The sequence below is a fragment of the Pipistrellus hanaki genome (genome assembly GCF_964339955.1).
Source record: "Pipistrellus hanaki genome assembly, chromosome: 14".
Classification (NCBI taxonomy): domain Eukaryota; kingdom Metazoa; phylum Chordata; class Mammalia; order Chiroptera; family Vespertilionidae; genus Pipistrellus; species Pipistrellus hanaki.
In genome coordinates this window covers 52,127,641-52,154,388 of record NC_140516.1, presented here as the reverse complement: position 1 = coordinate 52,154,388, position 26,748 = coordinate 52,127,641, and the positions used below count along the sequence as shown (strand labels likewise).

The 26,748-nt window shown below is 61.5% G+C and overlaps 1 protein-coding gene across 4 annotated transcripts in view; it reads left to right on the top strand.

Moving 5' to 3' along the window:
* The first annotated feature begins 851 nt into the window (after positions 1-851).
* Positions 852-26,748, top strand: part of PTPRE (protein tyrosine phosphatase receptor type E) — an 84,730-nt gene continuing 58,833 nt past the window's right edge. The window contains exon 1 of one of the 4 annotated variants that reach the window (XM_084904464.1): positions 852-1,130. In XM_084904464.1, coding sequence (XP_084760590.1) covers positions 1,098-1,130 — 33 coding nt within the window. In that variant the 5' untranslated portion in view covers positions 852-1,097. Of the gene's footprint in view, positions 1,131-4,321; positions 4,514-26,748 lie in introns of those variants that run through there. The other 3 variants (XM_084904470.1, XM_084904466.1, XM_084904468.1) reach the window with 3 other exon arrangements.

Sequence of the window (26,748 nt, the reverse complement as noted above, 5' to 3'; positions counted from 1 at the left end):
GACCTTCACAGGCAGGGGACCGCACGACCCACCCCTGGGGTGCAGGGGACGCAGAGCTGGGAGGTGGCTCTGCTCAGGAGAACAGTCATTGGGTGCTGTTGCTGCAAATGTTACATCTGTGGTTACCGCCTCTGAGTCCTTCGTAACGCTTTCTGAAGTAATTGGCTGTGACACTCTCTACGTTGTAATGAGGAACCTCGGGGGATGCACCCAGTGTTTGTAATATACAGGACCATCAGAGGTAACGTGTGCAGGAGAGAAACATGGCAGGAGACGCTACCCACTGTCCAGGTCCTCTCCTGCCTGCTCCCCGCACCTGCTGCTCGCGGCTCCTGCTTTGGAAGGTGCTGATACGAAGAGAGGAAGGTCCCCCCGTGTCGCCAAAATGCATGGGACAAGCTGTCTCCCTTTCTCTTTTTACCACAGTTGGCGGCTGCTGATCTCTCCTTCTGTTTATCTTGCGAGCTATGAAACATCAGAGGGTTGTTTTTAAAAACCACAAATATTTATCTCATAACTCAGAGAGCTCTGGAGATACACTGGAGTTTATTTCACTCCTTTTGATTAGCTCATGTGTGTGTACGCTCCTGCTATAACATGTGTGCAGTTTACCTACATGTTGGGATCGCTTTCATGGAAAACTACCTCAAGAAGGACATTTTCCAGGCAATTCTAAAAACACACATCCTTTCCGAACGTCCCATTGCTCTAGGAAAGCAAACGTTTAAAAGCTACGTCTTATCTTGTTTTAATCACGGATAAAAAAAATTGCTGCCTATATCCTGTTTACCAAGTTCCCTCAGGATATCGCCGTGCAACCACATCCTGTTACCCCTTTCCCCCCAGTTCCCAGAGCACAGCGGAGCTGGGCAGGAGGCAAAGTGGGGCGCAGGGCCCTTCACTCCACGCGTGACGGTGTCCGGGGTTACCGGCCTCGGCTCCTGGTGAGAATGTATGAAAGCCACGCAGTCGGTTCATTCCGCCCGCACTCTCTCCGAGGTCTTGCAGCTTCTGGAGGAAGGCGAGGGGGGATACATTTCTGCCCGAGCGTCCGCCTTTCTGAGCGTGGTTTTCAACGCTGAAGGCCCAGGAGACAGATGACAGCTGCAGGCGTCCAGCGGAATGACCTGGTATGTGACCATCCTGGGAGGCGGTCACGGCAAGAAGCCCGGTGGCCATGCCTCCCCACCCAGTTACAATTCCTTCTCTGCGGTGAGAATCTCCAGCAGGTGAACTTGGCAAAGGGGATAATCAGTACATGGAAAGGGAGAGCAATAACAAGGATCAAAACTGAAGCAGGGGAAAAAAAAAAAAAAAAAAGAGGTTTAAATGTTTAAAAAGCTCCGGTTGCCACACTGGCTGGTGGGCCTGGTGGTTAGAGCGCAGGCCTGCAGACTGAAGGGTCGTAGGTCCGATTCCCAGTCAAGGGCACAGAGCTGGGTTGCAGGTTCAATCCCAGGCCCAGGCCAGCATGTGTGTGGGAGGCAATCCGTTGATGTGCCTCTTACGTCGATGTCTCTCTCTCTCCTTCCCTTTTCACTCTTTCTAAAAATCAATGGAAAAAATGCCTTAGGGAAGGATTAAAGAATGATAATAATAAATAAAATCTTCCGTGGCTTGCCGGTCAATGGCGGGTGATATCGTGTACATAGCATTGGAGGCCCAGACAGCAGAGAAGGTGGAAAATATTTGTGAAGAAATAGTGTCTGAAAAATTTTTCCCAAATTAGACGAAAAGTCTAAACTTATAAAGCAAAAAGCACAACGAATCCCAAGTAGGACAGACACAAAGACAACCACGCAAATCCCCGTTTTAACCCCGTGCCCATAAAAAAGCCACCCTGCGGAGAAACCCCTTAAAAACAGCCAGAGGAAAAGACTCGTCGCCCGAGCTCTCCATGTAGGTAGCAAAACATGGGTCTCAAGAGGATGCTGTCGTGGGAAAGAAAGTAGGAAGGAAAGAGCTCACACTGAAGGTTCCATCCATGAGGTGAGATGGATCAGGCAGAGACCCCGGAGCGGCTGCCTCCGGCCCGGGGGGGGGTTTCCCGGGACAGGCACGTTCTCCACAAGGAAAGTGTTCCCAGAGGGAAGCTAAGAGTTCGGCTTGAGGAGGAGGAAGATGAAGCAGCTCTGCTTTCCTGGGACATGCCGGAAGCTATGCGAAGGGCCCCCCCCCGCCCCCCGTGGCTTAATGGATCACTCAGGGTTTCTCCCTGGGCGTGGCTTGGGAGTGGGGGGAGGGGAAGGACAACCCAGTGAGGTAAAAGCAGAGCGTTCTGGGTCCAGTAGACACATTCATTCTGGTTCATCCTGAGGCCAGAATAGCCACCCCAAGGTTCCTCTTTGTGGGGGCCGGTCCTGAAGTTGGTTTTCCCCGGCTTGCCACCCACAGCCCTCATCCATCATAAGCCCTCTGACTTTGTGTCTCTTAGGGCAGTGGTCGGCAAACTCCTTAGCTAACGGAGCCAAACATCAACAGCCCAACGATTGAAATTCCTTTGGAGAGCCACATTTTTTAAACGTAAACTTCTTCCAACGCCACTTCTTCAACATAGACTCGCCCAGGCCGTGGTATGTCGTGGAAGAGCCACACTCACTCAAGGGCCAAACAACCGCATGTGGCTCGCGAGCCGCAGTTTGCTGACCACGGTCCCAGAGGAATGTCATGGTCCTAGAGGAATGTGATGTCCGTGTGCCTATACGTGGTTTAAAAGCAACTCCGATGGGCTTTCTTACAAACCGATATTGCCATTTCGCTCAGCCTCCTGGACTGCATGCCTGGTCTGAGCGTTGTCATTTTCGGTGACTTTGTCAATCGAGCCCCTCAGGGTGAGGAACGCTACCGGGGTTCCCTGGAGGAAATCCAAATGGCCAGGCCTCGAGCGCCGAGAAAAACAAGACACATTCACAGTCCGGTTACTATGCCTGGTCACAGGAAACTGGCCCAGCCACGCTCTCGGGGCCGGGGCCGGGGCCGGGGCCGGGGCAGGGGCAGGGGCCGGGGCCGGGGCAGGGGCCGGGGCCGGGGCAGGGGCCGGGGCCGGGGCAGGGGCAGGGGCAGGGGCAGGGGCAGGGGCAGGGGCAGGGCAGAGGCAGGGGCAGGGGCAGGGGCAGGGGCTGGGGCAGGGGCAGGGCAGGGGTGTGGTGGAGAGTGAGTGGGAGGGGCGTGGCAGAGCGAGGCGGATGGAGTTCTAGCTGTGCGAGGGGCTAAAGAGGAAGCTGTGGGTGGGATGAGGCTGAGTCCCAGGCCCTAAAGGACCAGGATGGCAGGAGGCTGGGGGAGGTCCCCCAGGCCTCGGAGGAGAAGAGGGAAAAGGACCGGATGTGGCGGGGCCTGAGAGAGGCCTGGAGCCTGAGAGGCTGAGGGCAGGGGGTAAGGAGGACGAGGCCTCCACAGGGGACACACGCCCGCTTTGTGGGACAAGGACGAGCCTCCTCAGGCTGGCAGAGGTGGCGGGTACTGCTCAGTTCCTGGAAGGACCCGGGTCCCACAGTGAGGACGCTCCTGGAGGGAAGGCCATCTGCCGGATCCTGGCAGGGCTGCGGCCTGCCGGAGCAGATGTCTGACAAAGCGGCTTGTCTCCCCGCAGGGTCCCAGCTCTGCCTCCGCACCCGCGGGCGAACAAGCACCTGGGCCATCCGAGCTCCACATCAATGGCCTTCCCGCAGGGCCTGACACCCATTTAACCCCTCTGCTCACGGGGGTCCAGAGCTGGGACCTCACTGGGCACCCTTGGCCCCCCACCCTGGGCGACCCATGGGGACGCCTGCCCTGCTGGGTCCGGGGAGACAGGCTGCCAGGGCTGTGTGCCCGCCCTGCTCTCACCCCTCAGCTCCCACCCAGCACCCGGGGGCTCAGATGGAGGGGGCAGGGGCTGGGGGCTCACAGCCCTGGGCGCCTCACTGACCCCGGGCCAGTGCCCACACCTGGGAGAGCAGCAGCCGGAGGGTGTTTCCTGGAGCGGCGGTGGTTCGGGGCCCTGTGCTGACATGACCTCCGGCCACACCACTTCCTGGTGCCCGGGCCGGGCTGGGCGGGCAGGGCCTTGCCCGCCGGGGAGAACGCCGGGCATATCCTGGCACCTCCTTGCGCGCCTGGGTCGGGCAGGGGGGCCGGGCCAGGGTCTCTTTAGGGCGCCTTAGCCTTGGCCAGGGACCCCCGGGGGGCCGGGCGCTCACCCATCCCCGCGGGCGGGGCCGCGGCCAGGCGGGCGGGCGGGCCGGGTGCGCTCCCCGCGCCGGACACCAGGCGTCGCCCCCGCTCCTCCGGCGCCGCCCCGCCCGCCCCGCGGAGCCCAGCGGAGCCCGAGCCCGGCAGCGGGCGGCGGCGGGACCCGGACAGTCCCCTGCTCGGCGGCGGGAGGCGGCGGAGGCGGCGGGAGCGGCGCGGGGAGCCCCGCAGCCCCGGCCTCCGCGTCCTCGCTTCCCCCTCCGCGCCCGGCGGGGCCACAGGGGCCCGGGATGCGGAGCCGCGGCGCCAGGACCCGCACGGCCGGCCCGGGCCTCCCGAGGTGAGCGCGGGGCGGGGGGACCGCAGCGCCGGACCCCGCGGCGGCCGGGCCCCGGGGAGGCGCCGGGGGAGCAGCCGGGGACGCGCCGCCGCGGGGGAGGGAGGGAGGGAGGGAGGGAGGAGCCGGTGCCCGGCCGGTGCGGGTGCGGGTGCGGGTCCAGGTCCGGAGCCCGGTCCCTGCCCGCCCGCCCGCCCGCGGCGCCGGTGCCCGCAGCTGGGACCGCGCGACCCCGGCCCCGGACCCCGGACCCCGGACCCCGGACCCCCGCCCCAGCCTGGCGCGGCCCCGGATCCTCCTGGCCCCGGATCCTCCCGACCCCCGATCCCCCGGGCCCCCGACCCTCCGGGCGCGGTGTCGCGGGGGCAGCGCCGGGCGGCGGCGGGGCGCGCGGAGGCGGCGGACCGGGAGGGGCCGCGGGGAGCTGGGCCCGCGCTGCGCAGGAGACCGGAGCCTTTGGGAAAGTGGCTCCGAGTTGCGCCAACTCCGGAGGGAGAGGAGGGGGCTGTGGACGCTGCCGGTGGCTCCAGGCGAGGGGAGCCCGTGGGTGCAGCCGGGCCGGAGGGGCAGCCGCCGCCCCCTGCAGTGACCTGTGCCCAGCCCGCGGCTCCGGGGCCACCGGGGAAGCCCGGGGCAGCCCGCAGGGTGAGAGGCAGAGCCGGGCGCTGGTGACCCCGCACTGACCCAGTGCCCGCCTGGCACCCGAGCCTTTCTGGAAAGGCTGGGCATTGGCCGGCCGGCGGCGCCCACTGGCTGGGACAGGACCTCCGGCCCTCGGCGCCCAGTCCCCAGCGGGAAGGGAGCCCTCTGTGCTCACACTGTGGAGGGAAGAGGGTTGGAAACCAGCAGAGATGGTCCCGGGCGTTCGAGTGCCTGTGTCCACATCCCGTCTGCCCTCCCGTCTGCCCTCCCGTCTGCCCTCCGCCTCAGGTGCCCCTCGACCCCAGGGGCCTGGAGGTGTGCGTCCTGAAGGTGGGTGAGCGTCTACCTGTGTGTGTGTGTGTGTGTGTGTGTGTGTGTGTGTGTGTGTACACGAGGTGCCTGTCAAATCCAGCGCACGAAGGGGTGGCCTGGTGGCCCAGGCGGGCACGGGCAGAGCTCATGGGAGACCGGGGTGGGCTCGGGGCTCCCCGCGCCCAGGCTCTAAGCTGCCAGGGGGCAGAGGCCCTGCAGGGACAGGCCGGCCCGGAGGAGGGGTCTGCTCGCTCCCAGGGGGCGGCGCCTGCAGGGTCCCCAGCTCCCCCCGCGAGGCACCCACTCTGAGCCTGGCCTCCAGGCCAGAGGGCTCCGGTGAGTGACGCCTGTGAGCCGGGACCCTCCCTCCTCCGAGCCCCAGACTGGCCACATGTCCGCGTGGCCACGGGAGCTAGGAGCTGGCTGGTCTCTGAGAAGTCCAGGCTGTTAGGTGAGCCCGGGTGGCTTTAGGGTTAAGAACAAACCCACGGAGGCCACGCTGCCTCCTGTGGGGGAACCGCTGGCCCAGAGAGTGTCCCGGCCGGTGCCTCCATGGACGCTGTGGGAGGTCCCGGCTCCGCGCTCCAGCGAGCGATCCCTCCCTCCGGGGTCCCTGTGCACGTCCGTCCATCACCCTGAGAGGGCTGCAGGGGGCGTGGGGGCGGGCGTGGGGGCGGCCATGGGGGAGGCCATGGGGGTGGCCATGGGGGTGGCTATGGCCATGGGTGGGCCATGGGGGGAAGCATGGGGGTGGCCATGGGGGAGGGTGTGGGGGTGGCCATGGGGGAGACTATAGGGGAAGCCATGGGGGCGTGTTGAAGGTGGATGTGTGAGAAAGCAACAGTCGCCGACCGTCTGTCAGTCCTGGAACTGAAATGTGCACTTCAGGTGGTCAGCAGGCCTGCACGCCAGGCCTCCGTTGGTCCCTGGGGCTGTTCCCACCCCTCCCCGCAGGCCCGGGCACCCCTCTGACCAAAGCCCCTCCTTCCAAGGCAGAGGCGCCCGGCTGGCCCAGACCACTGCTCTGCCACTGTCATGCCCAGTCCCCCGCCCCCACGCCAGCATGTCTCCCGGCATATCAAACGCGCCCGGTTCAACACGCCCCAAACCAGCTGCGACCTCCCCCCTCAGCCCAGCACTCTCCCGTGTTTCCTTCGTCCGCCTCAGGGCTCCGGCTTCCGGCAGAGGCCGCCGCGTGCAGTTCCCCCGAGGACCCGTGTCCTCGGCGCCCAGCCTCGGACCCGCCCGGAGGCCGCCGCTGCCATGGGGCAGACGGGTGCGGGAGGGAGTGATGGGTGTTGGGGGCCCGTCTGCTGCCGTGGACGGGCCGGGTGTCTTTAGTGGACGGGAGCGTGATTGGGAGGCAGCCACACATCTGTGTGGATGCAGATCGAGCTGTATCGTGGAGACGGGAAATAGGTCTGTGTGGGGGTCACACTGCCAGTGCTTCTGGGGACGCTGAACGGACCTGCTAGAATGACGGGGTTGGGCCAGAGGGGCCCGGGACCGCCCGCCCCACGGAGGCAGGCTCAGAAGCCGCTGGGGGACCCTGCGCGGGGCTGCCCTCCGTTCCTGTCCGGATGCGTCCCCTTCATTGATGGCCTCGGCGTTACCCTCCCAGCAGCTTGCTGTCACAACAGGGACGGTTGTGTCCGTTAGGATGGAGGCTGGCCTGATGGGCGGTTATCAGCGGGAAGGCGCTGTGTCCCAAGGTCCCCACCAGCCGCAGGCGTGCTGTCTCCTGGCCCTGAGATACGCTGTAGGCCTCCGCAGTGGAGCCCGCTCAGCGCCCTGCTCGGAATCGCCTTTCTCTCTAATCGTCTTCCTCTCGTGTAGGGGCTCCTACTCATACCTCAGAGCCCACTCCAGCTGTACCCCTCTCCACGAAGCCCTCCTGACCCCGCACCTGGGAAAAGCGCGCTTGCTTTCCTTCCTTCTAGCGCCCAGCCCAGCTCACTGTGTTCGTTTCCAGCTCACTTGTTGGCACAGTTGTCTCCTCAGCCCGGGGGCTTGTGCTTTGAGGACGGAAGGTGTGTGTGGGGGCTTAAGCTCTGGGTTCAGGTATGAATTCTGTAAGTCTCAGCTCTGAGTGACCTGGGCCGCCTGTTCAGCATCCACGCCTCAGTGTTTCCTTCTCGGCAATGGGAGTGATGTCTGCACAGGCACGGCTGGTGAGCGTGGCCGATAAACGTGCCAAGGGCAGGGCCGGGGCCCGGCGCGCCACACAGCACCTCCGGCTGTGAATCCATCGCCCCCATTGAGAACCAGGGGGTTCGCGCAAATGGATAAAGTCAAAATCCGTGTTCATAGGGACATGCCTTCCGCACGCCCAGCCACCGGAAGTGCTAGGTCAGATCGGTGTGGAGTGACATGCGGGGAACTCCCTTTTTTGCCATGTAACTTGAATGACGGCGGATTTTGCCTGACCAAGCGTTTTACTCTCATAAGTTACCGCGTACCCATGCCTGTTCTTGGACACGTCTGGCCCTTCAGTGTTAGAGTGGCTTAGGAGACAGAAATGCATGGTTTTGCGCACTGGAACGTGGGCCCATGGGCTGCATGGAACAGGCTGCATGCCCAGAAACACCCCAGTGAGCCAGACCCAGCGCTGGAGGCGGCGTGGCCTCCTCTGCTCTGTGGCCCCCGTCGGGGGAATGGCTTCCACACTCCAGCACCTCCTCCCTCCCCCGCATCCTCAGAGCTTCCCTCCACCGAGCGCCATAGAGACATGGCATCTTGCCACCTCAGAGCCCGTGCCAGCTCCGGTGCGCCCACTGGTGCCGCCCTCTCCCCAGCTTCCCCGGGCAGTCTGGGCACAGCCCCATCCAGGGCTCTCGTCCTGGGCTCACCCCGGGGGCATGTCTGTCTCTCTCTGCACTGGGCACCCACCGAGCTGCCTCGGGTAAGACGAGGCTCACGGGTACCTCGGCAGCCGGTAACTTTAGGTGCGGGCCCCGGACGTGCCGGGAGTTTGCTCTGCAGGTTAACTTCCTGCTGTGTCACTCACGTTTCTCCCCAGCCCCGGCGTGCGGACGGTATCCCAGGGGCTGGGGTGTCAGCCCCGCCGCCTGCAGGGAGCGGGCCTCTGCCAAGCCGTGCTGACCTCTGGCGGGGCACGGGCACAGGGGCGGGGGCTCCCCGAGGATGCGAGCTGGGAGACCCCAGCCTGGGGGGTTCCCGGGCCAGCTTCCTTTTCTTCTCGGGGTTCTGGCTGCTGTTCCCCAAATCTCCTCCGCCCAGGCCCGCCGGCCAGGTGCCGCGTGGGGTGGTTTGATGTGGTTCTCAGCCCTTTGAACTCGGCGGCCGCCGGATCAGAGCCAGATGCGTGGGCCTCCGCCTTCCCTCCAGCCGCGCAGGTGCTTCTAAAGGCTCGGCCGCGCCTGTGAAGTGCACGGGGTCCCGGGCTGATTCAGGAAGACGGCGCGCCTATCCCTTCGCATCGATTCCCGGTGAAATAGGGACCGGAGCGCTCTTTTGAAAGGATGCCTATTTTAAACGTTTCAAATGCAATCAATCGTTGCCCAGTTAATATAACCCATTAGCGTCCAGTGTCAGACATCGAGTGCGGACCCTCGTCACCCTGATGGCGACAATGACCCTTCCCATCAGGGTGTCGGGTGGGTGGGCTGAAGGGGGGCCCGAAGACCAGGCCTGGTGCCTGCCAGGGGCCCAGGGAGCAGGGCAGCGTCCCAGGCCTGAGTCCTCAAGGCAGGCCGCCGAATTCCCAGTCTTGCTTATTTTATTAAAAATATTTTTTATTGATTTCAGAGAGGGAGAAACATCCAGGATGAGAGAGAATCTTGGATCAGCTGCCTCCTGCCCGCCCCCCATTGGGGTTCGGAGACTAAAACCCAGGCACGTGCTCTGACCAGGAATCGAACCATGACCTCCTAGGTCGATGCTCGGCCCCGGAGCCACGTGGCCGGGCCGGTCTTGGTTGTGAATGTGCTTCACTCTGCTCGGATGTTCGCGGCCGGACATCGGTCTCCGGTTTTTAAGGAGGGAGTGGGTGGGCGGTTTTCCTTCTTTAGTTGGTCACCGTGTGTTTCTCCCGGTGACCTGGTTCTGGCCTGTCGGGTTGGGCTCTCGCTGCAGAGAACGTGGCGTTCCCGGCTGTGCCTGGAGCCGGGCCTCTGCGGGCCTGCTCACTCGGCAGAGTCCGATGGTCTCTCCGAGGCTCGGCCCCACTCCTTGGCCCCCTCTCCCCCACTCCTTGCTCCCCCCGCTCACAGTTCCCGGGCGGGTGGGCGCCCCGCGGGAGCGGAGCCCAGGCAAGTGGCGGCGCTCCCCCCGCAGGCTCCTCGTTAAACCGGGAGCGCCGGCCTCTCCTCTTTCTTCTCCGGCTCACAGAGGCCAGCCTCAAAGGAGGACTTGCACCTGCACGATTTGAGGTCACGGCCTGGGGGCTCCCCGCCTCCCCCACAGCCTGTCCGTCTGGCTGCGGGCGTGGGATAAGCTTTCATTGCGCTGTCTGAACTAGGGCGCAGGTGGAAAGCCCTCGAGGAGGCTGGCTCAGGGGTGCTCACGTCCGAGGCGGCTGCTGCCTGGCCTCCTGTGGGGGCGTGCGGGCGAAGGGCTCGGGGGCGGAGGAGGAGCAGGGCTCAGGGGGCTGGTGGACGCTCCTGGTCAGCTTCCTTATCCTTGTCCTCGGGACTGGCCGCTCCCCGCCGTTCCAGACCGAGCCCCGTGGCACAGGGCTCACGTGTGGGGAAAGGCTGCGGGGTTTGGGGGTCAGACAGAGGGGGTGTCTACAGGGGGAGGGCGTACAGGAGACCCTGCAAACCCGCCCTAGAGAGTGCCCCGCCCACCTTCTAGATCCCAGAAAGACCTGCCCGGGGAAGTGAGAGGTGGGTTTGGGCCCAGAATTCCAGGGACAGGTGCTCACGCACCTCTCCACCGCTCTCCTGTCCTCAGCCCCATTTGCGATCGCTCTGCACCCCGGAGGGGAAGGGAGAGCATGGGTGGGGGCGGGGAGACAGAGACACACAGCGGGAGCAGATGGCTGGGGGGGGGGGGGGGGGGGCGGGCGCGGCAGAGAGAAGCACAGAGAGAGAGGGACTGAGGGGACTCTGGATGCTGAGGTTTTACCTCCCGGTGTTTGTCCTCTGAGGAGGCCTGTCGATGGAAGCCAGGGTGGGCTAGCTCGGTGGTCGGCAGACTGTGGCTCTTCGGCCCCTGGAGTGTGGCTCTTCCACAAAACACCATGTGTGGGCGCGCACGGACAGTGCAATTGAAACTTCGTGGCCCATGCGCAGAAGTCGGTTTTCGGCTCTCCAAAGAAATGTCAATCGTAGTGCTGTTGGTATTTGGCTCGGTTGACTAGTGAGTTTGCCGACCACTGGATGAGCTGTTTCATCACCGAAAGGATGTATTTGGGGAAAGAGAGGGTTGCAGCCTGCGGGCCGACGTGGGGGCCTCTACAGGCTGAGCTAAGGTCGTTTTGTCCCCACCCATACCCAGCACCCCAGCCTCACCGGTTCCTGAGAGATGGTGCTCTGTGACTGCTGGCTCTTACACTGCCTCAGCGAACCCCTCAGAAACCCGCAGATCCCCCTGAAGCTGCTGATCCTTTCAGAGGAAAAGAGTCAGCTTGGTGTTGACTGTAAAGAGGGGGGAGAGAAAGGTGGATTGTAAAAACTAAAAATTTAAAGAAAGGACATATCCTGTGATTCCATTTAAACAAAACTTTAGAAAATTCTAATTCGTAGTGACAGAAAATGTCCCCTCCTCACACCTAGGAAGAGGGAGAAATTATGTACAGTGAAACGTTTGGGGTGATGTATATATTCAGTATTTTGGTTGTGATGGTGGTCTTATATATATGAATATGTCAAAACTTTAATTGTATCATTTAAACGTGTGCAGTTTATTGTATATCAACCATAAACCCATGTAAATATAAAAGAAAGAAAGATAGGTTGGTTGTTCCACTGAGGTAGGTGTTTGTTGGTTGACTCTTACCGGTGCCCTGACCTGGGATCGAACCCGCAACCTTGGTGTATCGGGATGACGCACTAACCGTCTGAACTGCCTGCCGGCGCCTATAGATTTCACTCCGTCCCCTTTTCCTCTGGAAAGACCGGGACTCTGTGTCCCGTCTCCGGGGGGCAGGCCTTCTCTGCTCTCGTGGAAACGCACGGCTCAGTGACGCCGCTGCAGCGGACGATGCTGCGCGGAGACCAGACGTCCTTCCTCCGCGTGCGGGAGCTGGAGCTCCATCCTCCTCCCGTCTTGTCCCCGGAGGAGACGCAGCCACGGAGCCTCCGCGTGTGGGGCCTGTCCCCCGTGCGCCCCAGGCTGTCTGAGGCGGGCGCGCTGAGCAGCGGACTGAGGGAGGAGCAGACATCCCGAGTCCTCACGCCCGGCGAGCACTCGGGAAACGTCGCCGCTGACATGGGTTTTGTGTTTCCTTCTCCGCTGAGGGGCTGTCACAGGACGGCAGAAGTGTTTGCTTCCATGTCCTAGAGCTGTGTTCGTGTTTCCTGGATGAGCGAGGGCAGAGAGCCGAGGCCGCCGGCCGGTCCGGGTGGGAGCCTGGCGGTGGGGCGCGTGGAGAGCGGGCACAGGAGGCCTCACTGTCTGCCCGCCGCGCCCGCACCGTCCGGGCAGCTGCTGAGTGTCCGCGACAGCCCGGGGGCCACAGGCGGGAGGACAGGCAGGAGGGGAGGCAGCAGAAGCAGGCAGAGAGACCCTTCGGAAGCTGCTGTCCTAATCCAGTAAGGGGGGGGGGGGGGAGAGAGAGAGAGAGAGAGAGAGAGAGAGAGAGAGAGAGAGAGAGAGAGAGATCTGCGAAGCAGAGAGGCAGGCTACTAGCAGCGCCATCAGATGCCCCGTGTGCCAGCGTGCTCACAGCTCCTGTCTCTCTGTACCCACAGAGCCAGCACGACAGGCAGGGATGGGAACATAACAGGCCCCAGGCCGGGCTCTCACCCCCTCAGGGAGGTGGGGCAGGGGGAGCCAGAGGGAGTTACTATCCAGCGGCCCCAAGGCTGGCGTCCGGCAGGCCTGGGAGACAGGCTGCACGGGGAGGAAGCAGGAGCTTGGGAGACCCCCGCGGACCTGGGCAGCTCGTTGGTGCCCCCTGCGTTCCAGATCATGAGTCTGAGATGGCCGCGCCTTTGAATAAAACATGTGGCCAGAGAAAACCCAGTCAGCCCGGCCGGCGTGCCTCCGTGGGTGAGCGTTGACCGATGATCCAGGAGGGCACGGTTCGATTCCGGGTCAGGGCACATGCCCGGGTTGTGGGCTCCATCCAAGGTAGGGGGCGTGCAGGAGGCAGCCGACCCAGGAGTCTCTCTCTCCTCATGGATGTTTTTATCTCTCGCTCTCCCTTCCTCTCTGAAATCAATTAATAAAGTAAGTGTTGTTTTTTTTTAAGAAACATTTTTTTAAATGCCCCAGGAAGTAGCATTTTGAGTGGGTTCTTTTAGTCATGGACGGCGTCACGGCACAGGCGACGCTGACTCCACGGAGAGGGGCGTCCAGGGAGCTGTGCTGGCGCCTCTGACGTGCTTTTGCTCGAAGAGGGAATAACAGTTCCTGCCTGCCTGAGTGTTTGGCGCACTTGCTGTTATCGCAGAGCCGTTACGGTTTAGAGAGCCACGGCCGATCCCTTTAAATGGCTTTTCCACCGTGTGTGCGTGCGTAGGTGGGAAGCACTAAAAGCATCTTCATTTCTCGGCCGGGAAAATCGATGCTCCCAGCAACGTCCGTGAGAGGAAATATCCCCTTCCCAGAGGCAGCCCTCCAGTGGCTTTCTCTCTCCAGCTTCGGACACGGCATGGGCAGTGCCCTCTGGGCCCAGGGCAGAGCCTCACAGACGCTGTCTTTGCAAGGTTCCCCCCCTCCCGGCGGGTGCTGTGTGCTGTGTGCCGGGTGCCCTGTGCCAGGTGCCGTGTGCCTTGTGTTGGGTGCTGTGTGCTGTGTGCGGGGTGCCGTGTGCCGGGTGCCCGCCCAGCGTGTCTCGGGCGGCGTCAGAAGGCACCGACCGCCCCTCTCGTTCCGCCAGGAAGCCGTCCTCCGGCCGCTCCTGGCTTGTTTATCTGGCTGCTTCCTGGCCCGCTCTGCCTCCAGGCGATCACGTTTGCTGGCCGCAGGCCCCTGTGTTTGCTCAGAGCTGGGATTCCTGCGCAGGAAGGAGCTGGTGGGACACGTCATGCCGACGAGGCACGCTCTCGAGTGGCTTTCCGTGCTCATGTGACCCCGGGTTTGTACCGATGCGATCTGGCCTTCTGACGTCGCCAGTGCAGAGCCCTTTCCTTCTCACGTCCTCAATGGTTTTCCTCCGGGCGCCCGCCCGGGGCCAGGTCTTTCGGCGTGTGACACCCGCAGGCCCTCTAACCCCGACTCCGTCCTGACTCCGCCCGCCAGGCCGGCCGAGTTAACACGCACACGCTCTCCTGGCGAGCGTGGGGCCCAGGAACGTGTGTCCGCCCCACCTCGGTGCTGTACAAAGCACAGCACATGGTGGTGACGGCTGCCGGTGATGTCACATCAGAGAAGCGATCGCAGCTTTTGGTGTCAGGGTCCTTCTTCCAGAACAGCTTGTATAGAGGAACAGGGCACCGAGGGCTGGGTCCGAGGTCAAGGTCACCATGAGTCCGATGTCCCCCTGGAAAAGGAAACCCGGCTGCGGAGGTGGCTGGGAGGGGGCGTGTATGCATTCGCTCTGTCCGCGGTTGTCAAGTCCTCATTCACTGGAGGCCCGAGGACCTGATGGCTATTTCAAGTCACTTTGAAAGGACACGTGTCCCACTTCACCTGAGAAGCAAGCTTTAACCTTGGATTGTGTACATTCCCAGGTACAACATCAGGCCGTTGTGTTTGGGGGGGAAGACGTTTAATATGCATAGAATGGAATTAGGGGGGACTTTGCATTCGAGGTGGCTTCCGTAGTTAGTTCCTGTCAACTGTAATTTCTCAGGTTAATGTCTTCCAGGCTGTGTGCTGTGCAAATAGTACAGCTATAAATCCTTTCAAATGTTTATTTGTACTATATAAATCCTTAATATTAGTGCAATAAAGTATTTCAAGTAAGTTACTTGGAACTATGCGTTCTAAGGCAAACAGACTTTATTATTATTATAAAAATTATTTTTATTTTCTTAATGCCCAGCCAGCATGGCTCCGAGGTTGAGCGTTGACCTATGAACCAGGAGGTCACCATTCGATTCCTGGACAGGGCACGCCCAGGTTGTAGTCTCCATCCCTAGTAGGGAACAGGCAGGAGGCAGCTGATCAGCGATTCTCTGTCATCATTTCTGTCTTGCTCTCCCTCTTCCTTTCTCTCTGAATCAATACATATATATATATATATATATATATATATATATATATATATATATTTTTTTTTTTTTTTTTTTTTTTTTTTTTTTTTTTTAAAGAAATCAGTGAAGGCAGACGCTTTACAGATCCAGATATTTGTCAAGTCTGCACCTGGGCCAGCGGCCAGGGACACTCAGGTCTGGCAGTCATGGCCCTGGTCCTCAAGAGCCTGCTAACCTAGAGATTTGCAAAGGTCCCCGGACACTGCCCCGGTGCCGGCCAGGGTGGCGAGGGCGGAGCTGCAGCAGGTGTCCGGAGGGCGGAGCTGCAGCAGGTGTCCGGAGGGCGGAGCTGCAGCAGGTGTCCGGAGGGCGGAGCTGCAGCAGGTGTCCGGGGGTGCAAGGAGCGCAGACATTTCCAGCGCCTTGGCCACACGGACTCTCCTCCTGACACTCCTGAGCCTCTTGGTCCGGAGCCCAGCTTCTTCACCTGGGCCTCCTGGGAGAGGCTTCTTCACCTGGGGAGAAGCGTGCACCTTCACTGTCATAGAAGTGGCTCCTTTATACGTCTGTGTCCCTCATGCCTTAAAAAAAAATTTTTAGCTCTCATTTTTTAATGTATTCACAGTAGCATCTACTCACGTTTGGTGTCCCGTTCAGAAGGTCAGATCGCATCAATACAAGCCCAGGGTCACGTGAGCACTGAAAGCCACTCTAGAACGTGCCTCGTCGGCATGGCCTGTTCCACTCGTTCCTTCCTGCGCAGGAACCCCAGCTCTGAGCAAACACACAGCAAATGTGGCTTCCGTGCGTCTGGAGGAAGGCAGAGGGCTGTGCGGCCAGCACCATCCTCAAGGAGACCAGTGCTGCTGCCTCCGCAGAGCGAGATTCTCTCACTGTGCGGCTTGGCGGTCAGGCCCTTCCACCCGCTGCGAACCCCAGCGGCCGCTGATCGGTTCTCCTTCCCCATACTTTCTCCTTCTCTGCAGCGTCATGGACATGGAACCACAGAACACGGGGCCTTGAAGTCTGGCTTCCTTCTCTCTGCACTCGGACATCAGAAGCATTCGTGGGGTGGCACCTGGCACTAGTGCCCCCAACGTTATTGCTGCGTCGTGTTCCGCTGCACGGCTGTGCCCCGTGTGTGCAGCCCGCCCCTTTGGGGGCCACTGGGTGGTTTCCAGTTGGCGGCACTTACAAATAAAATGGCTACAACAGGCCTACGGAGGTGTTGGTGTGAATTGAGGTTCTCTGAAGTGTTAAGTATATTTCACTTCTGAGAGACTCCCACACCGGTCCCCGTAGCGGGTGTGCCCTCGGCTTTCCCACGGCGGCCGGGGGTGTCCCGGTGGCTCTGCGTCCTTGCCTGCGTTTAATATCGCCAGTTCTCTCCTTTTCTGATTTCTGCTGTTTTTACAGGCGCCCAGTGGTATCTCGGGGCCGTGTTCATCTGTGTTTCCTTCGTGACCGATGGTGTTGAGTGTCTTTCCGTGAGCTGATGGGGTGGTGTCTGCTCCCATCTCCTCGTCCTTCTAAAAGGCCGGGCTGTTGGTTCTATTCTATTTCATTGCGTAGAATTGCCAGCGGGACCCGCATCGCCCAAAGGGTTACGAGCCCTCGGGAGACACCTGGCTGCAGGACCACTGCGTGTTAAGTGCTTATGGTGTGGGGAACAAGAGATGTTGAGAAAGATTCTTAGCTTTACCTGTATATGGTCTCTTAGAAAAACATAGCGCCCTAACCGGTGTGGCTCAGTGGATAGGGCGTCAGTCTTGGACTGCCTTCAGTCCTGAGAGTTTGCCTTTTGTGCGGCGGGTCCGCCCTGCTCAGAGGCTGCCCCGCACCCTCGCCACGGCAGCCGCTTCCCGGAGAGCGCGTGGACCGGGATCGCAGAGCCTCGCCCTGCCACGTGGGCGGGACCCCGTATGCCTCCCTCGCCTTCTCTCTCTTCTATTTTTACTTGGGAAATTCTTTGGCTGTCTTTGAGTCTTTGCCCACGGGGGAGGACTCCTTCATCGCAGGAAAGCATGTGAGCCAGCCTGTTCCAGGCGGCCGCGCCTGTTCCGCCGTCAGAGGCAGGAGCTCTTTCTCCTCTCAGAACGAGAGCAGGACTGCGTGTCTGATCGCCGTCCGGGGTCTCAGCTCTGTGGGATGACACGTTCCTTTGTCCTGACTTCTGGCCTTTATCACAGTTCTCCATCAGCACTCATCTCCAACAAAATGCTTTTTATCTATTTCATATATATATTTATATATGTATATATATTATGGATTTCAGAGAAGAAGGGAGAGAGGGAGGGAGGGAGGGAGAGAGAGAGAGAGAGAGAGAGAGAGAGAGAGAGAAATATCAATGCTAAGAAAGAATCATCAATTGGCTGCCTCCTGCACACCCCCGCACTGGGGATTGAGCCCGCAACCTGGGCCTGTGCCCTGACGGGGAACCGAACGGGACCTCCTGATTCCTAGATCAATGCTCAGCCACTGAGCCAGGCTGGCGGGCGGAGATATGTATTTTAAGCCTCTTATCAAGCTTTGTAAATGGGCAGCTAAATTTTGACTTAGTCATAACCAAAGCTGTGGGTGAGGTTTCAGTCCACCGCCAATGGTCACCGCTTTCAGGAACGATCATGCTTCTTTACGATCACTATACTCGTTTTGTTCTGTGCAGCTCCTGTTTGGGAACACAGGAAGGACATAAGGAATGGGAAGGTCTTGCTATAACGTTTCATTTTAACTCAGTGAAAGCCCTTCCCGGGGACTCGGTCTTTCCGTCGGAAAGGGAAAACGACGACGAGGAAAAGTGGGTGCCGTGACCCCAGGAGCCCTCCTCCCGCTCTGGGAGGCTCAGCACAGGAAACGACTGCTCCTGTCTAACGCCACATCCGTCTACAGTGACCGAGTGAGGCAATGGGGTGAAGGCCTGGGGGGGAGGGGCGGCCAGAGGGGCCAATGGGGGGAAAGAGGACACTTGTAATGCTTTCAACAACAAAGATGTAATTTAAAGAAATTTTTAAAAAGCTTAAAATTTTTAAAATGACCAAACATTCATCACTGGCGTCCTTTCGAGGCCATGAGTGCTGACCCCGGCCAGGGCCGCGGCTGCCTGGGCGGCAGTGGAGGAGGGATGGATCTGAGACCCCCTTCCCTCTCCCTCTCCGCACGGCCTCCCCGGGCACCGTCTCCTGCGGACGCAGCTCTGGGCTTTCGTTCCGGAAACGCCCTTGGTGCCGGGCAGCCCTGCCCTCCGCGGGCCCCGCGCGGGCCTGGGGAAAGGAGAAATGCAGGGCTTCCCCCGGGAGCCGGAGCCGAGCAGAGCGCGGAGCTGCAGAGCACGCTGGCACAGGCAGGGCTCTGTCCGCAGGAACAGCAGGACCCTGTGCCATGGAAGCAGAGGTGGGGCGGGGCGGGGAGAGCAGAGTGAGGGGGTGAGAGGTCAAGGTCAGCCGCCGAAAGCTGCAGAGGGTGCTCTGATCCATGTCATATGAAATGTCCCTTCCAACCTGAACCCTCCGCCTCCCTCCCTCCCTTCCCCGGCTCCTGGGCAGCCGCCGCGCGGCAGTCGAGGGGGGAGCAGGCACGGCCCGCTCTGTGCTGGGCGCTGGCACAGCGGCCCCAGGCGGGGTCACAGACACACGTGCCAGGCAGGAGGGGTCCGTGGACCAGAAGAGCGGGGTGGGCCTGAGCCGGGAGGAGCAGGACCTGCCCTGGCCACAGGGGGCGCCCTCATCAGGGTGAGCAACCCAGTCAGGGTGAGCCCAGGCAGACGCCAAGAACACAGCCCAGGGGACATGCCTTCTGAGTTTTTTCAGGAGAGGCTGGGCATCAAGCTATTCCTGTGAAATGTGCAATTTTAAAATGTGAACAACTGCACAAATATATATGTATGCACACTGCACATGTGTGTGCGCGTGTGCTTACTTTACGTTACTGTCTATTTTCTTACACCTGGTGAGCTGAACGGGATATGTTTCCTGGTTTCCTGGTGGCATTTACTCTCTGAGCACTCAGCTTCCCCTGCATTTCTGGCTCATTTCTTTACTCCCACCCCCTGCCCTTTCTACAACCCAGCTCCACTCCTCCATCTCACTAAAGCGACACGTGCCTGTGCCCGTGGGCTCTGCCGAAGGCTCCGTGTCTATGCCCAGGCTCCCTTCGTTCATGCACGCAGGTCCCAGAGCCTCAGCGACAGCCAGCTGATTCGCAGCGGGGCAAACAGGTTGGGCGGCAGGGCAGCCCAGGCCTCCCTCAGGGCCCAGCGCAGGGTCGCTGTGAGAATGTCACGCTCTGACCTCACCAGCGCAGCCCAGGCTGTGTCACCAGTGGAGAAAAAGGCAAAGGTGAGCGACTTGTTATATCTCGCAGAAATGAATGAGGTCAGCATGGCTCCAATGCAGGCCAGCTCTCCGCAGCCAATCAGACTGGCTCTCTGCAGCCAATCAGACCGGCCCTCTGCAGCCAATCAGGAAACTTGAGGTCAGTCAGAAGCAACGAGGTCATCTGGGATTGGGTGCTGACCACCTACCTGCCTAAAATGCGGTTCCATACAATAACATTTTCCCTTAAATTGTCTGAAGTTCTTGTTGTAAAAAACAGACAAAAATCCCACAAGCCAGTCCACTAAGAAACCTACGCCTTTGTGGGGTCTCAACCTGATTCTTTAGCCCCGTGGTCTTCAAACTGTGGCTCGAGAGCCACCTGCGGCTCTTTGGCTCTTCCACAAAACACCACGGCCTGGGCGAGTCTGTGTTGAAGAAGTGGCGTTAGAAGAAGTTTAAGTTTAAAAAATGTGGCTCTCCAAAGAAATGTCCATCGTTGTGCTGTTGATAGTTGGCTCTGCTGACTAAGGAGTTTGCCGACCACTGTTCTCACAAATCCAACGACGCTTTCATGACTTTATCCTTCGCCTGGCACGCTGCCAGGAAGACCCCGTGAACTCGCCCGTGAACTGGAGAGGGAGGGCTCATTCCGGGAAACGTCTCCACACGGCTGCTCAGAGCACCATGGCCCCTGTCCGTCTCACCTTTGGGTAAACGTCGGCTTTCCTGCATTCCGCGGTGGGTGCATTCATCCCTCAGAACGGCCTCTGTGGAGAGGGTTCCATTCTGTCCCCTGAGCTGCCCGTGAGGCAGCCGCCCCCCACCTCCCAGGTCGGACGGTCTCTGCCGCTCTGCAGACTGGAGGAGTCACACCTCCCAGTTCTTTCTTGGCCTCTCTCCCTCCGGCCCCAAGGGCTCCCAGAACTCTGTGGGTTCCAGAAGCTTCTTGTCACAGCGCATCCCAGCGGGGTGGGGGCAGTCTTCGGCCTCCTGTGGCCTCAGAGCCCCAGTGTGGGGACTGCAACCCGAGGACCCTCCTCCACGGCCCGGCCCCAAAGACGTGCTGCCGTCAATGGTGGGAGGCCCCCTGGGCAGGCGCCCGCATTTCATGTTCCCTGGAATTGGAGGCCTCGTACCCTGTCATTCGGGGGGTGGGGGGTGGGTGTCAGCATTTCCCACAGGGATTTTGTCTGTCCTCCCCTGACGTTTACTTCCAGGCTTCCCAACCTCACATCGGCCAGTGGACAGGCGGGTGGGAGTGGCCGTGCAGAGCGGGGCCTGCCCGCTGGGTGGGCAGCGTGGGCCGGGACGCACCCCAGTGCTCTGCCCGTGCCGGGTGCGAGCTGCCGTGTGATGTGGTTGGACACGGAGCTGGGGTCAGACAGTGTCATCAGAGACACATAGCCGGGGCAGAGCAGGCTGGGAGGAGCCGGCCGGCGGCCGCGGAGACGCTCCTGGCGTGGACGGCAGTGGGGACCGGGTCCGTGTCCAGCCCCGTGCACCGCGCTCCCAGGCCTCCCCCTCCGCGCCCCGGGCCTGTGTGCTCCCCTCTCCGCTCCGGCTCCTGTCGGGGAGGCCCCTTTCTCCTGACAAATGTCAGCGGCTCTGATTGCCGCGGCTGCAGAGGAAGCTGTGCGGATGCAGCGTGTGTGGCCTCCCTCCCCGGAGCCGCGTTGTCAATGAAGCAGACGCGCTGCTGATTCATCCTCGGGGAGGGGCTGTGTCCCGGGACCGCGCCGGGCCCAGGGAGTGAGCGCTGGGCCTGAGAACGGGCTCGCTTCTCCTCAGAGCTCCACAGGGCGTGTTTTCCTGTCACCGAGGCATTTCCTTCCGCAAGATTCGTCACCCTCCCTCCTCACCTGACCGCAGAAATGCACTCTCTGTTCTGCCCATGGCCTTTGCTGGCCCCTGGAGGTGGTCACCATTGATGGTTCCCGCCTTGCTGACCCCTGGAGGCGGTCGCCATTGGTGGTTCTGGCCTTGCTGACCCCTGGAGGGTCTCGCCATTGGTGGGCTACCACCTGGCCCTACACTGTAGTTCAGGGGTCCTCAAACTTTTTAAAGTGGGGGCCAGATCACGGTCCCTCAGAGAGCTGGAGGGCCGGACTATATGAACTACTAATTCCTACTGTAACACCTCGGCTGCGCTCACTGCCCAAAAAACCTGGCGGGCAGGAGCAGACTCCTCTGCGGGCCGCATGTGGCCCGCAGGCCGTAGTTTGAAGACCCCTGCGTAGTTGAAGATGAGAAGGAAATTGCCAGTCAGAGCACCTGCTGGACCTGGACTGTGACGTCCCCCTGGAGGCTCCGGGGTTTCCGAGAGGCCAGGTGTGTGGTGAGGTGTGCTTCTGTGCCTGCCACAGCTGTGGTGGCTCCTTGGGGTCTCACCCCCAACTTCGCCGGGTCCCCTCCGACCCTGAGCTCCCGGAGACGCACGCACACACTCGCCCGTTCACCGCTTCGCGCTGCGCCCCCAGGTCTTGCAGCAGGTCCCGTCAGGGCGTGCACCTGGGGATTTGCCATCGGCCAGACGTCCCAGGAATACGTGATCCTGTAGCTCCATCAGCCCCAAATGGGAGACTTTCTCTGAGAGGGAAACAGGGGTCCCCATCGCCCCCCCCTTCGCTGTGAGCGTGCATTCAGCCGGTGCCAATGTGTGGCTCTGAAGCGGAGCTGTGGGGGTGGGGATTCCCCCGCCCCACCCCCACGGGCCCGGCCTCTGTGTGGCCTTCTTCGGGGCATAGACGTGCTTTCTTCAGCTCGCACAGCGAGGACGCTAAGCATTCAGGGGGGACCCAGCTGCAGCCTCGGCCCCCCCGCCCCCCCCCCGTCGGCGGTGACAGCCCCCCGCGGCGGGAGGAGGGAGAACAGTGTGGGCCTGTGCGGAGCGCGGCCCCGGATGGAGAATGGACGAGCTTCCTTCCCCGGAGCCTCCGTGGGCAGCGGGCGGGAGGGGTGGCCGGGGTCCGTCCAGGGGGCGCCCTCCTGCCCACAGGGTCACACAGCAAACAAGTGGAAAGGAGGGTTTGGAAAGGAGGATGAGTCAAATGAAAAGGAGAAAGAACTCCCCATGGTTGTCAACAGAAACAGATAGGGAAAGAGAACTGGTCTTGTTCTCTCTCCCTGTTCTGTTTCTGTTGACAACCATGGGGAGTTCTTTCTGGCTTTCAGTCTTAGCCGCCTCAGGGCGCCCTCCTGCCCGGACGCTGGGGAGCTTGTGGCCCTCAGCACCCCCCGTCCCTGTCCCTCGGGACCCTCGGAAGTCCATGGCCTGACTCCGGGTGCGGGTTCAGAGTGGATCTCCGCGGCCGGAGCCTGGCCGCCACGCGACGTCGGCGTCACGTCCTGCGAAGCCTCTGCAGCTGGGACTGGCGTGCTGACGTGTTTGTCACGTCCAAGGGCAGGAGATGGGGCTGCCCCCTGACACTCATCCTCCTCAGTGTCACCGGCCTGGCAGGGGCCCTTCAAACCCAGGGAGGCGCTCAGTTAGGGATCCCCATGGTAACTGACGAGCACCCCCCCCCCATTTCGGGGCTATTTTAAGCCCTTACACCGACTCACACCCCGTGCCAATGTGCAGAAGGGTGGCCGGCCCCAGCCACCTGGCTCAGTGGCGAGAGCTTCGGCCGAGGACTGAAGGGTCCCGGGTTCGATTCCAATCAAGGGCACATACGCTGGTTGCAGGCTTGATCCCTGGCCGCGGTCGAGACATGTGTCTCTCGCACATCGCTGTGTCTCTCTCAGCCTCTCCCCCTCCCTTCCCTCTCTCTCTCTCTAAAAAAAAAATAGCTTGTGCTCTCCTCGGATGCGGGCTTGTCGGGGATAAATGTGTTCTCTGACCCCTTGCCGGGCGTCTGCAGGGGGCGGAGGCCCGCTCCCCGCCGGCGTGATCAGAGACCTTAACCCAGGGAGCAGCCTCAGCTCCCCGCGGCCTTCCTCTCACTCTCACACTTCACATCACAGCATACACACCGCGTGGCTGCGCCCCGGGCTCCTCTTGCAGTTACACACAGCACACATGCACGCGCTGGAGTGGCCGGAAGTTAAATGACAGAACTGGCTCCGTGTGGGCTACGAGGGGTCCCCTCCCCGGGCAGAGGCTGGGCCAGCACACACCGCAGGGCGTGCAGACCGTGGCCGGCTTGGGGCCTGGCCATCTCTCACCTCATCTCAGAGGACTTGGGGACAGGCCCGGTGTAGTGTAAATGAAAGGGGGTTTGTCAGACAGGGGGCTGCTCTGGAATGAGGCTCCCCACTCTGCACAGGGCAGGCCAGGAGGGCGTGGCCGGTGCCCGCCGGTCTGGGACCCCGGGAGGTGCATCCGAGATCTCTGAGGCCTCCTCAGATTCCGGCGGGCCGTCAGCTCCAGGCCGGTTCCCGGGTTCCCTCCGGAGCCCGCCTTCGGGGAGACCCCGCCTGGGTCAGGAGCCGCTCTGGTCCTGGAGTTGGCTGGTGGATCCCCGTTGGGCTGAGGCAGGAGGAGGGGATAGCGAGTCCCCGGCTGAGGCGTCACATAAACTGTTGGCTTTTAGGAAGGGGAGTGCGGTGGCCACGGAGGATGTGGGGGCGGGAGCGGCCGGCCAGTGTCCTCCCGCGGGCGCTGGGCCACGGCGCCCCCTCTCCCCTGGCCCGGGCTGCCCACCAGCCTGTCTCCCCGGAAGTGACCCCTGACCGAAGCATAGGGGCCCTGGGATGTCGGGGGTGTCAGCTCCTGAGGGGGCAGCTGCGGGGTGTCCTCTCCGCCTTCCTGACCATGTGACCGGCTTGATCCCGGCTTCGCCGCTCCCAGCGTTCCTTCCCCTTCGCCGTGACTGCGCTCCTCCCGTGCGCGACCTCCGTGCGGACGCGTGACAGGCCCAGTCCCGTTATCACGCATTCCCATCGAGGACGGGAAAGGCCATCCTGGGAGCCGGGCCCTGGCGGGAGTGTGGCCAGTGTGGCGCCCGGCAGAACGCCAGTGCCGCTCTGAGTCCTGGCACCTGGCGCCCCCTTCTCCTCCCCTCTTCCCCCCCAACCCCTCCCACCACGCCCGCCCCTCGCCAGGACCTCACGGTCACACCTTCGGAGTTCTCAGGAACTCGTGTGCAGAGGCCATCGGAGTCCAGGGACGTGCTGGGCCTGCCCAAGGTCACCAGCTGGCAAGGTCACCAGCTGGCAAGATCACCAGCCTGCCCCAGGGGCAGCGGGCAGGGCTCTGGCTTGGGGAGCGCCCACTCCTTGCCTTCCTCGCTCCCTCGGACCTGGATCCCTGGGCAGACTACTGGCCGTCCTGAGGCAGGTGAGGACCTGGGGTGCCCCCCCCCCTTCTGAGACCCACGCCCGTCCCCTCGGACATCTGCATGCTTGTTGACCTAAATGCCTGGGATGGTGCAGGTAGTGGAAGCTGCTCAGACCCACACGTTTTACGGTGATTCCTTGAGTTGTGAAGAAAGAAAACAGCCCTGGCCAGCTTTTGCTCAGTGGTTAGAGCATGCGCTTTCGGACTGAAGGGCCCCGGGTTTTCGGGGAGCGTGCAGGAGGCAACCAATCGATGCCTCTCTCTCACATCAATGTTTCTCTCTGTGTGTCTCTCCCCTTCCCTTCCGCTCTCTCAAAATCAATGGAAAATATTCCCAGGTGAGGATTAAAAAAAAACAACACATTTTCCTTGAGAGTGCTGAGTGCACCACCGTGCCCTCCCCTCCCCTCCCCTCCCCCGAGGAGGAGGGCTGGCTTTGCAGGTGGACGGACAGACCGCCAGCAGACAGCGCGCCTGTGGCCCGGGCCTGTCCAGAACTGTGACGTCTGTGCTGTAACACGGTTTTGTTCCGTGTTCGGGGGAGACTCCGGCTTTTCTCTTTCAGGCATTAGGACCCAGGTGATGCTCAGGGCTCCCCCCTGCCCCCCCCCCATTTTAGAACCAGCCCCCCTTCCTGGGTGTCACACGGATTCTCAGGAGAGAACTGGTGGTCAGCTCAGCTGTCAGAGGGAGAGAGTCATTAGGCCGAAACGTTCAGGCAGCCGGGCGTGCCTCTGCCCGTGGTCTGGGGCTGTGGGAACTGGCGTCGGAGTCAGCAGCATCAGTTATTACGTTTAATTTAAGAAGCTCGATGTGCATTTCCTCTCATTCTGGGTCCAGGGGGGTCCAGGCCTCCTGAATAGTCACTCAATGCCGTGGCTCATGGTGCGTGGCTGTGGCTCATGGTGAGGGGGCCGTGGCTCACGGTGAGGGGCCGTGGCTCATGGTGAGGGGGCCGTGGCTCACGGTGAGGGGGCCGTGGCTCATGGTGAGGGGGCCGTGGCTCACGGTGAGGGGCCGTGGCTCATGGTGAGGGGGCCGTGGCTCACGGTGAGGGGCGTGGCTCATGGTGAGGGGGCCGTGGCTCACGGTGAGGGGGCCGTGGCTCATGGTGAGGGGGCCGTGGCTCACGGTGAGGGGCGTGGCTCATGGTGAGGGGGCCGTGGCTCACGGTGAGGGCCGTGGCTCGTGGAGAGGGGCCCTGGCACCGTGGCCTCGCCCTGGCCTCTGAGCTGCTGATGGTCACAGCTAAGGGTAGGACAGCCACCCACCCGGCCCTGCACTGCAGGCTCAGCAGCCTGGCCGAGGGCCTCGGCCTCCTCAAATGGACGCTCTGGAAAAACGACACCTATGAACGGGGGTTCACTGCCTGAGGATGAGAGCGAAATCCTTTTCTCTGAGGCTCAGGGAACATTTATTAGAAGAAAAACACAGGATTCCGAATCAGGCTCACAGCTGAGTTCCCAAGAGCACATGGGCCTAGAAGCCCGTCCTGAGCACCTTTCACAGCGCGACCCCAGCAGGAGGCGTGAGGCAGGTCTGGTTCTCCAGAAACCCTCCCTGCCGGGGCAAGGAGGACAGTGTCAGGTAGAGTGTGATCAAGGTGCTGGCCCAGGTCAGCAGGAGGCGCAGGGCCTGCAGACAGCGGTCCTGGGGGAGGTCTCTGCCCCCTGAGTTCTCCTCCAGCCCCCTCTTTCCTGCCTGGCCCGGCGGTGGACACAGGCGGGTGTGTCAGGCTTGGTCACCAGGGCCCTCCATGCGGCGCCCCCTCGAGGTGAGTCTCAGAGAACCGCCTGGAAGCAGCATGGCCTCGGGCGGCGTGGGCAGCAGCAGGCTCGGAGTCACAGTGTTTTTGCTCCTCGTTGACGGCACCATGAGGTCATTCCCGTCAGCCCCGGGCTCCGGACGCCTCCCGGGCCAGGCGCTGTTCCGTGCTCTGGCCATTCCTCTCCGGTGTGACATGCCCTGTGTGTGTGTGTGTGTGTGTGTGTCTGTGTGTGTGTGTGTCTGTGTGTGTGTGTGTCTGTGTGTGTGTGTCTGTGTGTGTGTCTGTGTGTGTGTCTCTGTGTGTGTGTGTCTGTGTGTGTGTGTGTGTCTGTGTGTGTGTGTGTGTCTGTGTGTGTGTCTCTGTGTGTGTGTCTGTGTGTGTGTGTCTGTGTGTGTGTCTGTGTGTGTGTGTGTGTCTGTGTGTGTGTGTGTGGGTGTGTGTGTGTGTGTTATAAAATCACACTTGAGGTGCACTTGGCACTCGGAAGCATGCCCGCAGACGTCTTTTTGAATGTGAGTGTGCGTCCCCACACCTCCTAACGCTGCTGCCATCATTGGAATGGAGAGGCGGAGGGGCACCGCCCAGGATGGCTGGTGCTGCGCCCGCGGCTGGGTGAGCAGAGGCCTGCCTTCTGCCTGATGCGGGAGACTGCCCTTTCT